Source organism: Cydia fagiglandana, chromosome 25 (genome assembly GCF_963556715.1).
Source record: "Cydia fagiglandana chromosome 25, ilCydFagi1.1, whole genome shotgun sequence".
Lineage (NCBI taxonomy): Eukaryota > Metazoa > Arthropoda > Insecta > Lepidoptera > Tortricidae > Cydia > Cydia fagiglandana.
In genome coordinates, this window is record NC_085956.1 from 2,064,909 (window position 1) to 2,081,445 (window position 16,537).

At 40.3% G+C, this 16,537-nt stretch overlaps 1 protein-coding gene across 2 annotated transcripts in view; it reads left to right on the forward strand.

The window, feature by feature from the left end:
• Positions 1 to 16,537, forward strand: part of LOC134677014 (angiotensin-converting enzyme-like) — a 41,332-nt gene that overhangs the window by 5,845 nt on the left and 18,950 nt on the right. Inside the window, exons 2-8 of one of the 2 annotated variants that reach the window (XM_063535425.1) lie at positions 2,924 to 3,000; positions 3,241 to 3,460; positions 4,669 to 4,788; positions 5,895 to 6,114; positions 7,462 to 7,544; positions 8,758 to 8,866; positions 10,180 to 10,294. In XM_063535425.1, coding sequence (XP_063391495.1) covers positions 2,924 to 3,000; positions 3,241 to 3,460; positions 4,669 to 4,788; positions 5,895 to 6,114; positions 7,462 to 7,544; positions 8,758 to 8,866; positions 10,180 to 10,294 — 944 coding nt within the window. Of the gene's footprint in view, positions 1 to 2,923; positions 3,001 to 3,240; positions 3,461 to 3,784; positions 3,945 to 4,668; positions 4,789 to 5,894; positions 6,115 to 7,461; positions 7,545 to 8,757; positions 8,867 to 10,179; positions 10,295 to 16,537 lie in introns of those variants that run through there. The other variant, XM_063535424.1, reaches the window with a different exon arrangement.

Below are 16,537 nucleotides of genomic sequence, written 5' to 3' on the forward strand. Positions count from 1 at the left end.
ATCAGCTCGATGGTACATAATATTGCATTGTAACCCGACTTACACACGTCTGCAAATTTTCAGCTTCATTCCGATGAAGCTGACCCACTTCCCGGATCTCGATCCGGGAAGTGGGTCAAATTTAGGTAACTCGCAAAATTTGACCCATACAAACATACATAATTATGTAGTTACACAGGTACATACAATGCAAGTTAAGTAAAAGTTTGTAATATAGTCTGTTAAACAACTGTCTGTAGTCTGTAGAAAGAGGCGGGAATTTCTAATTTTCTATGAGACAACCCTTTGTGCCTATATTTTTTAAATTTGCCGCTTTTTTCTACTTACGGAAATGGCTTGACAGAGTATAAATTTAATACGAAATATTAATTTATACATAATGGCTGGGACACACTTAATTATTAAAGACTTCTAAGGCTATTACGCTATTAGTGTGAAAACAAAATATCGTCATATAGCGGTTATATACCTATATGAAATGCCAAAATATATGCTTTTTATTTTATCACTAGCGACCCATTCCGGCTCCCACGGGTTAACAAATGATACATTTTAAACCTTCCTCAAGAACCACTCTATCGACAGGTGAAAACCGCATGAAAATCCGTTCAGTAGTTTTTGATTTATTATCGCGAACATACATACACACAAACAGACAGACGCGGCGAGGGACTTTGTTTTTAAGGTGTACCGTAAAATGGGGTGAGTAGGGACAAAACTGACATTCAAACCTCGATAACATTTTATTTTTACATTTTATGCAAACTTAATTTTATTAAAATGTTTAAATGTTTTTTATGATTTTACGTAGTTCCATTTCATAACTTTAACGATAAACACAAAATACCTCCTCACACCGTAGTCCCTCGTAGTAAGAAATTTCATACAAAGTAAGAGATTTCATACAAAAGGTAATTTTGAAACGTTGAATCGATTTTTTTTATTATGAATTTTATCATAGCTCCATTTGTAATAGGAATACATTATATAACTAGGTAGCCTTTAAAAACCATCTCACCCCGGTGTCATACCATCTCACCCCGGTGTCATTCCTTCTCTCCCCATTCATAATCCGACTCTCCTCACAATCCCTACTCACCCCATTTTACGGTACTGATGGTTTGTCCCCCGGACCCGGGTATGTCCTTAAACTACGTCCGGGACCCGGGTATATCCTTAAACCACGTCCAAGACCACCGGTGGACGGGCAGCAGCGTCTCTCAAATTCGGTGTACTCGACTGCGATCGCCAACCCGCCTGCCAAGCGTGGCGATTATGGCAAGGCCTATGTTCAGCAGTGGACGTCTTATGGCTGAGATGATGATGGTTTGTCCCAGATCCATTTTGTCCTACAAATCATGTCAGCAAGGTCGTCAGCTCAATTACGTTATAATAAAGGCGTCATTTCTTTAATTCGCTTCCTGTCATTTAAGATCATAGCGTGACTGAAAACGACTTAAATGAGCAAGTGTGACGTCCGACATTGTTTTTTTAGAGCTACTGACATACTTACTATGTATAAAAAGTGCGGTGAAGAACAGGGTCGTTATAACAGGAAACTTGCCTAAATTAATTTTCATATTTAGGACAAATTTGTGGTACTTATTAGGGGCTATTCATAAATTACGTCATTTTTAATTAGGGGGGGGGGGGGGTCTGGACATCGGATGATGGTAGCATGACGTAGGAGGAAACGGGGTTATTTGAAGCATGATTTTAGGGAGGGGGGGTCAAAAATAGATGACGTAATTTATGAATGATATTTCGTACATAAGTTCCGAAAAACTCATTGGTAAGAGCCGGGGCTTGAACCCGCAATCTCCGGATTGCAAGTCGCACGCTCTTACCGCTAGGCCAGCAGCGCTTTAAAAAAAGTATAGTACCTATACGTACCTTTTTTATTTTTATTTTTTATTGGGAGGAAAATCCGTTATGGATACCTCCGCACCGCAGGGACAGCGCGGACGGAGTATACGTACCTACTATTAAATAAATATGCATGGTCCGACAAGCACTTGGCCGGTTTGTGTCTTGTGTCTGAATCTGTCATAGATTTGCATACAGGATGAGAAACAATTATTGTCTTTATTAGTTATGCTCCGGCGCTTATTAAACGCATTTCACACTTTCATCACGTTTTACATTGTTGTTTGAGACTAACAGCACAGAATAAATAATAGTACTAGGTACAGAAGACTCAGTCTCTAACAAAACGCGGCTGTCACGATCAGCACAGGCCGCGTAGCCAAGATGCCAATCGCTTACGCTCCGTAGCGATCGAAACGCAACTGTCACTGTCACACTAATATGGAAGAGTGATAGAGAGACATAATGCTTTTCGTTGTCGAAGCGATAGCGATTGTAACCTTGGCTAGGCCGGCAGATATGGCCGCTAGGTGGCGACAGCGCCACGCGCGGCTTATGGCAAACCCCAAAATTGGGGTCGAACGGATGTACTTTTAGCTACCTGTAGCAAAGCGACGAAATCGCGGAGTGAGCCACGCCTGCTAACAGGCCAATTCGAACGTAACTTGAAATCTTGAACGTAAATGAAAATAAATGAATATGAATCAGAATGATATTTGAATGGTGGCCTAGCGGTAAGAGCGTACGACTTACAATCCAGAGGTCGCGGGTCGCACCAATTAGTTTTTCGGAACATATGTACGAAATATCATTTGATATTCACCAGTCGCTTTTAGGTATAGGAAAACAGCGTGAGGAAACCATCAAATCCCCATAAGGCCTAGTATACCCTCTGGGTTGAAAGGTCAGATGGCAGTCGCTTTCGTAAAAACTAGTGTCGACACCAATTTTGGGGATTATTTGCCAAGCGGACCCCAGGCTCCCATGAGCCGTGGCAAAATGCCGGGACAACAAGGAAGATTGTGTTAAAAATAAAGCAAATACAATTCTGTTCCAGGGATCAAACAGCAATGCGGCAGAGGCCCAGCAGTTTCTAAGAGAATACGACCGAGAAGCGTCAGGGATGTGCTACAGGTAACAACTAGAGATGCACCGGATATTTGGTTACTATCCGGGATCCGGCTTATCCTGTCATTATTTTAATATCCGGCCGGATACCGGATAGATAAAATTGCCTGATTTTGGAGTATACAACTTGGATTGAAGAAACAGTCTTTAAGAGGTCCGTCAAAAATATTAAAAGGAGTCTTCCCGAGCTGCATGTTTAGCCAAGATGACAAAAATAAAATTAATTAAAAACTTTTTATATTTCAGAGTAACGATATCCCAATGGAAGTTCGTCACCAACATCACGGAGATGAACCGGCGGCGGATGCTCGAAGAGTTGGCAATCAGCTCCAAGTTCGAACGGCTGTCATGGAGGAAGGCTGCAGTCTTCGATGGCAGTCGGCTGCCAGATGCTCAGGGCAGGAGGCAGTTGAGTAAGATAGTACAGAGTAGCAGAGCAGCGCTACCTGATGATAAGTTTGCAGAGGTAAGCAGATTGTCTCGTCATTTCCAGTCCAGCCTATACCTACATTATCGGGCTCTCAGAGGATTTGGCCATTGACCTCTTCACTTATCATCATCATATCACCCAGAGGACGTCCACTGCTGGACATAGGGCTCCCCCAAAGAGTGCCACAATGACCGGTTTTGCGCCACCCGCATCCAGCCGACTCCCGCAACCTTTACCAGGTCATCATTCCACCTTGTGAGGGGTCTACCCACGCTGCGCCTTCCGGTATGTGGTCGCCACTCGAGAACCTTTCCACACCAATGGCCATCAGATAATGGCGATAAACCGGCGGCAGATGCTCGAAGAGTTGGCCATCATCAGCTCCAAGTTCGAAAGGCTGTCATGACGAAAGGCTGCAGTCTTCGATGGCAGTCGGCTGCCAGATGCTCAGGGCAGGATGCAGTTGAGCAAGATAGTGCAGAGTAGCAGAGCTGAGCTACCTGATGATAAGTTTGCAGAGGTAAGCAGATTGTCTCGTCATTTCCAGTCCAGCCTATACCTACATTATCGGGCTCTCAGAGGATTTGGGCATTGACCTCTTCACTTATCATCATCATATCATCCAGAGGACGTCCACTGCTGGACATAGGCCTCCCGCAAAGAGTGCCACAATGACCTGTCTTGCGCCACCCGTATCCAGCCTACTCTCGCGACCTTTACTAGGTCATCATTCCACCTTGTGGGGGGTCTACCCACGCTGCGCCTTCCGGTACGTGGTCGCCACTTGAGAACCTTTCCGCCCCAATGGCCATGGGATACTGGCAATGAACCAGCGGCGAATGCTCGAAGAGTTGGCCATCATCAGCTCCAAGTTCGAAAGGCTGCCTTCGATGGCAGTCGACTGCCAGATGCTCAGGGCAGACGACAGTTGAGCAAGATAGTACAGAGTGGCAGAGCTGCCCTACCTGATGATAAGTTTGCTGCAGGTAACCTTGACGGTCTAAAGCTTCCTCTTCTTTGCGTTGTCCCGGCATTTTGCCACGGCTCATGAGAGCCTGGGGTCCGCTTGACAACTAATCCCATGATTTGACGTAGGCACTAGTTTTTACGAAAGCGACTGCCATCTGACCTTCCAACCCAGAGGGGAAAATAGGCATTATTGGGATTAGTCCGGTTTCCTCACGATGTTTTCAGTGAGTGAGTGTTCATCATACTTCATATTGAATTTATAATATCTGTTCCAGATTCAACAGCTAATCGCGGAGATGAAGGAGATATACAACTCAGCCAAGATCTGTCCTTACGGCCAGAAACCTTATGACCCCCACGTGCCGAGGATACAGTACCCAAGCACAGGATATCAGGTATATTATATTTACCAGACTTCATGATGAAAGACCAGATTCTCTAATCTTTGGGATAGGCCCTCAGCCAGGCGTGGCACACTTCGCGATTTCGTCGCTTTGCTACAGGTAACTAAAAGTACATCCGTTCGACCCCAATTTTGGGGTTTGCCATAAGCCGCGCGTGGCGCTGTCGCCACCTAGCGGCCATATCTGTACTGATTGTGACAGACGCGTTTTGTTAGAGAGTGAGTCTTCTGTACCTAGTACTATTATTTATTCTGTGCCCGTGCATGAACCATAGAGGGCAGCATAGGATAGCAGCCGTCAGATATTTGGCGCGAGGCGTAAATGTGTCGTTTACGCTTCCGATGTAGCCCACAAGATGGCAGAACTTACTATGCACAAGGAAACGTACCGACGAGAACGGTAGATGGTAGCAGTTGCTTTGGCAATGTACATGTGCACATATGTCTCCGATTCAGGCCACGAGATGGCGACCCTCTAATGCGCCTGTCCCTATTGATCGAATAGGTACGGCTAGTTAAATTATTATTAGATAGGGATCTAATGATGGGATCTTGGAGAACCTATTGGGTATTTCTATTTTAAAAAGGCCTAACTAACTTGTATTTTATATTTTGGTGTTTTATATTATTTCCACGCAGAATCATAGAGAAATATTACTATATTTCCTCCGCGAACTCCGCAGAAGCAAGCGTACAGTTTTTATCAGGCTCGTTAATTGTTAATAATTATTGAATTATCTAATGTAGCATGGTCAATACATATAATTTACTTCAAATGATTACCGCTAAAAGTGCCAGATTTAGAACCACAAGCGAACTTCTGCGAAGTTCTTTCTAATGCTAAAAAAAACGGACTATAGCATCGAGTAGCGGAATTATCAGTACTTTAAGTAGTAGTAGTACTGTCAAGTGACAGTAGATGTTGCACCGACCGGAAAGTCTTATGTTGTTGAGATTAGAGTTTCCGGTCGGTGAAATACTAATATTTCTGGGACCAAAACTGATGTATGGAGTGAGCACTCTTGTGTTACTTACTCTATGGCAGAATGGAGAGGTATGGAGTTACCACTCATTCTTATATTTTTCCATGGCTTCCAGGATCAAATGACATCCCCATACACCCAACCGTACTACGAAGAGACCCCGTCCTACTGCGACATGCAGTTGGACCCTGAGATATCCCGGATCCTGGCGCATTCCCGGATCGAGTCGGAACTGCTGTACGTGTGGAGGAGCTTCCGGGACAAAACCGGACCGAAGCTGAAGAACCGGTTCATGAGATACGTGCAGTTGGCTAACCAGGCTGCGGTAGCTACAGGTATCTCTAACACGCTCTGCTTTGCATCTCCTTTTATCTCCGTCTCGTAACCCAATTTTCCCGATTTAGAGCTCTGGTTTCCTCGGAAAGCGGTGCCGTCATATAATCGAATCATGCTATATGGCACTATCCCTTTCGGCTATTTAGGGTTGTCAAAATTCAAGTGATTATCTTATCTGTGGTCGTGCACGCACAAGGAAGTCAAGTGGTGTTAACCCTAATAATTGCTCGGAGCAATGCCGACCCGAAAGGAGCCGAGTTCGACCGAAGTCAGGAGTGTCTCCCCACTGCCGTAACGTAATACAGCGTAGAATGACGTAAGTCGAACGTTGCCTATGTAAACGAAATGGCGCGGTTTCCCAGAGAGCGGTGATTGACACCGTAGATAGTTCATCCTCCAAGTAAATTGTCGTCCATTTTCTTGTCAGGATACGTATCGTTTGACCTTGGTGGCTGACGGTGTGTTATGACGCCGTGGAACTTTCCACATATCGACACCGTAAAGACGGCCGTCTTTTTGCGTCCGCTACATGACGGCCGCTATATGACGGCACCGTTTTCCGAGGAAACCAGAGCATACCAAAAGTCCAAAAGCCCCCTCCAGACTATGCGCGTGAATCGCGGGCGAAGCCGCGAACGCAAGTGTGGCGTCGATTTCGCAGATTATTCACGCCACACCTTGTTCTCCGTTTTTTGTCGGTATTTCGGCCCGCGTCAAAGGAGACGCGAAGCGCGAACTTGCAAGACTCCACATTACACAATATTTTGGCTCCTCTGTGGCAAGATAAATATGAATTATATTATATTAACCAGCTATATTTTACGGTTTTACAATAAAACAAAATGGAAAAACAACTAAATCACGTATGATGCCATAGATAACTAACAGTTAAACTCGATCAGCTGATGCTTTTCCGCCATATTGCCGCAAACCAAACTGCGAAATCGCCGTGAAGTGTGCGAGTGTGGAGTCTTACGTCAACTTCGCGATATGTTCGCTCCGCGACGTCGCGCCGCGATTCACGCACATAGTCTGGAGGGGGCTTAACTCTCATTTTAGTACAAAACCATTCAGAATCGAAATATTGAACTATTATACCAGAGATATTAAGTGAGGCGAAATGTTTCTCTTTGACGTGGCATAGGACCAAACAACGGCCATCTTATAAAAGATAAAGTTATAGTTGGTCAAACCAATTAGTCAGTCAGTAAGAACCAGGAAAGGAAAACTATAGGTACTCATCCTTTTCTTTTAGGTGCTAGTACTAGTGTAAGACAAAGATAGTATGATTCTCTGTCTATGATTGAAATGAGACAGTCTTTTGACAAACTAAATTTATTTTTCAGGATACAGAGATGCCGGTGAGCAGATGAGAGCAGCCTACGACGATCCGTCTTTCAGAGCGAGCGTAGAAGAAACATACAATCAGGTATACTTACCTACTTCTCAATAGGGGGTATTACTGCAATGTTCTGCCGCCAGAGTGCAGCACTAAGGTATCTAGTAAACCATATAGTAACTTATACATACTGTGCCTTAAACTGTTTTTAACAAGTTTTCACAGACAATAAATAAATAATAAATAAATAAATAAATATTGAGGACATCTTACACAGATCAACCTAGCCCCAAACTAAGCAAAGCTTGTACTATGGGTGCTAGGCGACGACACACATACTTATATAGATAAATACATACTTATATGTATACATAGAAAACACCCGTGACTCAGGAACAAATATTAGTGTTCATCACACAAATAAATGCCCTTACTGGGATTCGAACCCAGGACCAAATAAAATAGGACATTGATGCATCAAGGCGGTTTGTTAACAAGGGCCTACCGGGAAACCTACCTCTTTATCGCTCGAATATGCAAGAGTGATAGAGAGATTAGATAACGAAATTTCGATGCTCTTGTATCGCGGTAGACCCCCAGATTGTGATAGATAGTAGTAGGGCGCCCCCTACGCAGAGTTTTGCGTAATATTCCATATTGATGCGACATTGAAACCTTCAAGATGAGCGTACTCCCATCTCAAAGGCTAGCTACGTACTTGCAACCCCTCCGGTGACGCAAGGTGCCTATGAGCAATGGTAATTGCTTACCATCAGGGGATTCGGCTGCTCTTTTCCATCATTATATTTTTACGTGATAACGTCATAACAAAACATTACCATTGCATTACATTACGGAACGTTACCATGGAGATCTGTCCACAACGTGACACTTTTTCGTGCATGCTACCGGTGTTCATCGATTTATAAGACGTTATCAGGTCAAAATAGCATTATTTTCTACCTTGAAATATGTTTTGACTTTACAGACAACCATTTTTTTTTCCGAACGTGATTCTAAAATTGTACAACGGGACTTAATCGCGTATTTAAGTTTTAAGATTTACCTATGACGTTTCGAGGACGGTGTTGTCCCCGTGGTCTCGGAGCTCGGAGAAGGTTATAAACACGGGACTTAATCAAGTCCCGTGTTTATAACCTTCACGGGACTTAATCAAGTCCCGTTGTACAATTTAATAACGTGTAAAAATCGTGAATAAATTAGTGTTGTGATTCTAAAAGTTAGAAAAATTCCGGATTTTGAGCATAGACACAAATGTATCCTTAACTAATATACATTACAGGTGGCGCCACTGTACAAGCAGCTGTTCACATACGTGCGCAGGCGACTGGTGCAGAGATATGGGGAGACCACAGTACGCTCTGATGGGCCCATACCTTCACATCTACTAGGTAAATTCCGGGAAGAAGTTGATATCTCGCGGGGAAAAACAGAAGAAAATTGAACCTTATGTAATTTTATTTTAAGTTCAAATTCCTTCGGTAGAATATCTCGAGTTATCAACTTCTTCCCGCCGTGTACGGAATTATAATAGTACCAAAATATTGAACTGTGGCGTCTCCTCTAGCTGTCACTGCCAACGTCGTGCCATAATAATCTAACAGATGGCGTTAGGGAGCTAGAACGCACAAACTATACTAAGAAGATACTACGTCTAGAACGCAATTAGTATGAAGCCCCCTCCAGACTACGTGCGTGAATCGCGGCGCGACGTCGCGGAGCGAACATATCGCGAAGTTGACGTATGACTCCACACTCGCACACTTCACGGCGATTTCGCAGTTTGGTTTGCAGCAATATGGCGGAAAAGCATCAGCTGATCGAGTTTAACTGTTAGTTATCTATGGCATCATACGTGATTTAGCTGTTTTCCCATTTTGTTTTATTGTAAAACCGTAAAATATAGTTGCTTAATATAATATAATCATAATAGAATTAGTATTTATCTATTTTATCTTGCCTCAGAGGAGCCAAAATATTGTGTAATGTGGAGTCTTGCAAGTTCGCGCTTCGCGTCTCCTTTGACGCGGGCCGAAATACCGACAAAAAACGGAGAACAAGGCGCGAAGGCGTGAACAATCTGCGAAATCGACGCCACACTTGCGTTCGCGGCTTCGCCCGCGATTCACGCGCATAGTCTGGAGGGGGCTTGAGACCTAAATCGCGCTTACGGAGTTATAATGTCAGTTGCTATATATATAACTTCCGAACAACTCTCAGCGGACTTCGGTCCCCAGGCATAACACCCGCCTGAAGAGAGTACTCTCTATTGCCTCTCTATCTTCTACAGAAGGTAAAAAAACGTCTAGCAAATATTAAATTGGTTGTACTTACAAGACGTGACGTCTACGACTTTTAGACGCCCCATTCGCTTTTTCAACACGCGTTAAAAAAGCGCTTGAATCTGTCCGCACGCTAAATTCGATTTAACGACCAAGGCTTAAAGTCGAAAATCCAACAATGCTTGATAAAAAGCCACCGCCATTGTGTGAATAAAGTCTGAAATTCATGTTTCACTCTTTACCGAGGAGTGTCATCAGGAGCTTGCGTTGACGTCTGCGCCGGTCCGTCACCGTCAACGCAATCTCCTGATGACACTCCTCGATTATAGTTACGAGATTGATGTGGCAAGATACAAAATAACGTTGACTTTTTGAAATATACCTGAACGTGAGTTTATGTGATTAAATGTAATGTCTTCCAGGCAACATGTGGGCGCAGAACTGGAAATCCATCATGGACCTGGTGATGCCGTTTCCACAGTCTCCGAACATAGATGTCACTGCTGAAATGCTGAGACAGGGCTTCACGCCGCTAAGGTCAGTCTTCCATGTTGACCAAACAGAATAGAGTATATAGAGAGTTACTATCAGGGAAAATTTTATTATGTAGCCAGATTACATTTACTGCCATCTTTCGACAGAAGAATAAAACTGTTAGAACACCATTATGACTTTGATCCTTATTCTTTCACTGATATGTGTTAACTTGTTAAATATTATTATTAACGCCATCTCGCCACGCGTAGACTTTTTCTAATGCTAAAAAAACGCACTAGAGTCTGTGCGGAAAGAGAAGAGTCGTGGGATTTGAGGGCGCGCCAGTGCTATTTTATGGTTTTTGCTATGCTGACAACACTGGTCACGTGATTATAGTACGACACTAAAGGTCATGATACTTGAATCCCTTTTGTTCCGGTTTTTTACCACGGCTTACTAAACGGAGCCTGGTGGTGGTGTCGGCTCGTCAACTCAATCCTCTGATTTAGCGCAGGCACTAGTTTTCTTTTTAAAACACACTTGTTTTTATATCTCAGATACTAAAAAGTCACTGCGATTGACAAAACTGCTAAAACTATTTAAGAATCTGCCCAATACAACTGTAATTTTAGTACCAAACAAGATACGAGTCTCATTTATGTACTGCCTAATCTGTGCAGTCCAACAGTTATTAAAACCGGGTAGATCGGGTAGAAATTGGGCAATAGAACTGTAATTTTATCTGGGATATATTTCACCCATTGTAAACTTGACTTGTAATGTATGTGTACATTATTAATAATAAATATGAATATGAATAAAAATAGTGCCTAAGTAGGTAGGCCTTATTGGGATATGTCCGGTTCTCTCATCTCACGATATTTTACTTCGCCGAAAAGTCACTGCTAAATATGAAATATAATTTCGTAACTAACAGAACCTACAAATAAAGAAATATTTTATTAGAAAAAGTTTTATTCAGAACCTAGTAAACGAACTTACAAATAAAGAAATATTTTATTAGAAAACGTTTTATTCTTTGTAATCGAAGTCTGAATTAAAATATTCAATGTCACTTATGTTTAAGCTAGCTTCAAAACAACCAGGGACACTCATAGAACTATCTTCATCTTAACTGGATGTGCTTGAACCCGGCACGTAGATTACGAATTCTTGCATATCACCTACTTAGCGGTCTTTTATTCGAGATACCGTAGGTACTTTTACACAATCCTGGAAAAGAAATTACATACAAATATGCATAAAATGGCAAGTATCAAGACTATTTGTCAGTTATTTTAAAGATCATGAATGACCTGCATATTTATGAAAATTAATATATTTTGAATGAATATGCTTACCGATTATGTACCGGAGACAAGTTACTTAGGGGGCTTATTAAGTAGGTAATTATTTAATATTAAATCCAACATCAATACCCGCGAATAGCGAAAACACGTTCCGCGACTTTTTGTAAGTCGATAGTCGGCTTTTAGCCGTTTTCTTCCCGCTGACAAAACCGAACAATGTTAAATATAATTTTCCTTGTGGTTTTATGTACGGTTTTATCGTGTTTTGAAAATATTTTATACATAAAACTTGCGGTTTTTGTTAATAAAAATATACATTGACAGAAGTTTGTTTACTTTTTACAAGACAGGTGTCAAAGGTTTGATAACAGCGTTTTACACAAAAATAAAACGCTAATTAAATAACTTACCCTATTCGGAACCTAATAATAATATTGAGAGTGGCAACACTGTTGTCGGTCGTATTGTCCTTTTCTAGCATATACGTCCCTCTCTCTCCCACACTCCCACCACAGCAGTTTGCTTTTTGGCGGTTGTCGCAAAAACAAATTTCCAACTCATTGTCTCAAAATTATACATATTTACACCAGGCAGGATTAAAACTTTAGGTTCCGAATAGGGTAAGTTATTTAATTAGCGTTTTATTTTTGTGTAAAACGCTGTTATTAAACAACTGTACCGCTATTCGGAACCTAATAATAATATTGAGACGTGTTTGTTATCGCCTGGTGGTGGGAAGACGCCAAGCCAATGTGATTATACATGTACTTATTATGTATATGTAATATTATTATATTATGAGTGTTTAATTAATTATGCAGTACACCCTTTATTTCAACACCTGTGAGGAGAGAGGTATTTAGTAAAGCATACAATTTGATATTCCATTATATTATGATACTAACTTAACATTTTATATACGTACTTAATGTACTTATAAATGTTCAAAAAGAATAAGTGAGTCACCACAAGGGTGCTATACTTAATTACTTAAATGTATGTGAAAACTAGGTAAAAGAAGATGTGATAAGTCAGTCTACTCTTCAAGGAGCATACACATCTGTTATAAGGAGTAATGTAATTCAAGTATGAAAAGATAAAAATAATAAAGTACTAGAGTAGTTTTTATTTATAAGTCGCAATTATTATCAAATTTGATAATAATTATCTATAATAGTAAAGTAAGCAGTTGCAGGAATATAACAAGGACAGGACATTTCTTATTTCCAGAATCCCTCGGGATTAAGTAGACGAATATTTTAATTATTCGTTATATCACTATCACCACAAACAGAGTTAATAAAATTAGGTACTTATTGAAATGTCATAGGGAATCACTAAATTTATTTAATGACTGTAAGCCATATACTTATATATAGTTATAGCTATAAAATGCATTTAACCCTTTTAAACGCTTTACTAACGAGAACGCAAGTCAGTGTACATAAATAAACCTTGCTTAAAAGTGTGAAGGTTACTATGAGAGCTTAAGCCACAACACTCATGTGTTCACTGCGCTGTGGCACTAGTTATGACGCTTTGTGGTGTTCTTGTGTAGAATTGCTACAGAACTTTATCAATAATATTTGCAGAGTCATTCTAATTAAATTCATGTTTAGCTATCATAACTTTAATTTTACTCAAAAATTTGTATATATGTAGTAAGAGTAGTTTCGTAGTGGTTTACTTTATCTGGTGCCTACTGGTAGACATAAGCCTTAAAACTTTATTGGTTCTGACCGCTAAAGTGGCTAATTTTCTGTAAACTATTCATAGACATTGCTTAATTCTGAATATTCAGTTTTCTCTATTCAGTGTGTAAATTATAAGGAATCAGATACTTAATTCGAAACCCTAGCTCATCGCATAGGTGCTTTTAACCGAAATACAAATTTATGTGCTTATTTCGTGATTTTACATTATTTGCTGTGGGAAACCAGGGGGTTCCCTATTACCATTTGCCGGGCGCCTGTGGCCCCAAAGCCAACAGCGCAGAGGCCCTTTAAGAGGGAGCTATTTTATCCAATGCTAGAATCAACACTTTGTCGAATCTATTAGATATTTAGGTATACTTATCCTCCTTATGAACTAAGGATAATTGTTACTTGTTTATATTTCAATAATAGCAAGATTGTAAATTATTTTATATTCTGAAATATAATATTACTTAATTTGGGCCAGTGTACTTTTGTATACTATATCTCTGGCCTACTACCTACTATAGGTTAGTCTAATAACATCCCGCCTCCTGGGAGGCAATATACAGAGTTCTTGGATATATATTCACGATATCGCTAAGTGTGTGGACCTAGTTTTCCGACACTTGACTGCATGAAATTATTGTGTACATTTTTTACAGGTCTCGAGCAAGAAGGGTACCTATATATAGGTTGAGGTCCTTAACTTGTGGATTTGGTAATAGGAGCAAGACACAGACGGGGTGTAAATTAATTGATCCACCATGTTTCAAGAGATTCATGTGCATTGATGCCTTCAAGTTACACTGTACAGACAGACTATATAACTCTTTTGCAGAGTTTTGCTAACATATTATAATAAATGACTGCATTTGTTTGGGTGTACTTGTTCCACGACAAAAACATATTTATATATATTACAATGTATTTTTGAAAAGTACTCGCCTTTCAAAATAGCTTCGCCTTTTCGCAAGGCTTGCTGCTGTTTCACATTGTGCAAAGCAAACAGTATCGCAATGCTATAATTTTGTATAAATTGAGAACTAGAGGGTCATGCCCTAGACGTGACCGCCCAGAAGTTATACTAGAATCGTTCGTGTAAACCATTAAGTCACTGTTTATTAAAAACCTTATGACTGGGTACATTACATTCTACGGTGGGTACATTTGTTAAACGTATAGTATCAAACTATGACGAATAATGATAAGTGAATTATGTGATAACAATATTTGGTCCGTGCATAGAAGCACGTGCCCTTGAGATTAGTGCATGGGTAGTTTAAAATAAACTTAATCTGTGCATAGGAGCACTTACGATCAAGGTGATTCGAATCCTCAAGGTTCACAAGGCAGACATAAGGGTGTAAAATAAAGCATTCATAAACGCCCAGTTTGGTCAGTTTTGTATATTTTTATTTCCAACATGCTTGTGCAGCACATGACAATTTTCCTATACCATGCCAGTCAGGGATATAATAATTAAATAGGTAACCTTGGTTATGTCGTGTACCTACATAGGTAGGTACTCGTAAAAATGTTAACTGAAAGACTAGTGCTCTCGAGGCAAATATAATTTATATTAATTTCGAGTCTGTCATAGCAGGCATAGACTTCAAAGGTTTTTAGATATTCATAGGGCCGCTAAACGGAACCCTTTGTACACCTTGAGCAGGCTGTTTGTGCTCTTGTAATTTTATTTTCACACCATGAGTGATATTAAACATAGCTTATTTCAGAATTGAACCGTAAGCTATGTTGTGTCGTGAGCTTAAGTGAGCCTGATTTAATTAGAGTCCACAGATTATCTGGACCTTGGAGGATTGACCACACCTTATTCTAAATATCAATATTCTGCCTGGGCTTATGGTCGAATTTAGGTGACTAAATCTCTTAGTATTATCCATGCCACCCACGTTATGAGGCTTAGCGTCTCCAGACCACAATTTTATATTAGGGTGCAAAGATTTTTTCATCTTTAAAATAAAAATGAGTCGAGATAGGCCTGGAATCTTAGGTTATTTTATACCTATTATATTATAATTTTAGAAATGTTAATTAGTCCAATTTTGGGTTTAGCCAATAGGGTGTCCGGGACCCTTAAAATAGATTGGTAAACAAAAATGAAACCTCGAATAACGAAGCCTATTTCGACTGATTTTTACCCAGAACATTATTTTGTTAGAACCCTTTTCACTTGTCCTTTGTCCAAAAGGATGTATTTACATATTCATCTTTGTTATATTTTTATGATTGTGGCCTACTCGCTCGCCTGTGTTATGACCATATCATTTAATTTCTGACATGCCTTGCGCAGGCTTATATTTATAGGTTGTAATATCATCATCAATAACTTGATATCAGTTTGTGAATGAATCAAAGATTCTTTGGCACACCTTACGCAGGTGGAAACATGGCAGCCTTGCGCAGGCTTAAATAGGTACACAACATATTGGTTTCATCACAAATAACTTGACGTTAGTTTGTGCCTGAATAAAAGATTCTCTTAGGCACACCTTACGCAGGTGGAACCATAACAGACATAGCTTAAGAATATCATTCAAATGAAGTTTATGGGTAATATTCCCTTAGTTGAGAGTTCTTCGCTCGACAATGGGAAAGGATTTACTTTAATAGGCACTTTTAGAAAGTGTCATTCACGGTGACGAGATTTGCCATAACTAAACTTTAACTCTACAGTTAGCGAATATAATTTGAAATTATGAAGCAAACCATGCGTCTTCGTCAATGAATCAATCTAAACATTCCCATATCGTTAATGCCCTTTCAAGTCACAGGCTTCCGATTTTATTTAAAACGTTTACAAGTGTAGGTACTATTTATGTAGGTAGGTAGGTAGGCTTAAAGATTGACCGTCTTGTATGTACCTATAGTTACATATAGAATGAATAATCAAGTTATTCAAATCCAAAATAATACAAGCACATATAGCAACTACATGCAAGAGTTCTTTTAAGCTGTTAGTACCTGTTATTTTTTTAAAGAGATACCTATCTACCTACATTTTAACCATTTTTTTTTTTTTTTTTTTAATCAAAGATCTAGTTGGAGAGATATAAATTGGTAGATAAGGAGTGAAATACTTAAGGATTTCCATGTCATTCTTGCGCAGAGCCATGCTAATCTCTCTCTTTATCTAGTCAGACTTAAGTTTACGTACTGCCGAAGTACTCACTTTCCACAAAAATAAATGCAATGCTTGCGATGTAGGTTTGTTCGTTACCTTGTGTCCCTCAGAGCGGAAATAGAAGCCCCGCGAAGCGGGGCTTCGTCGACTC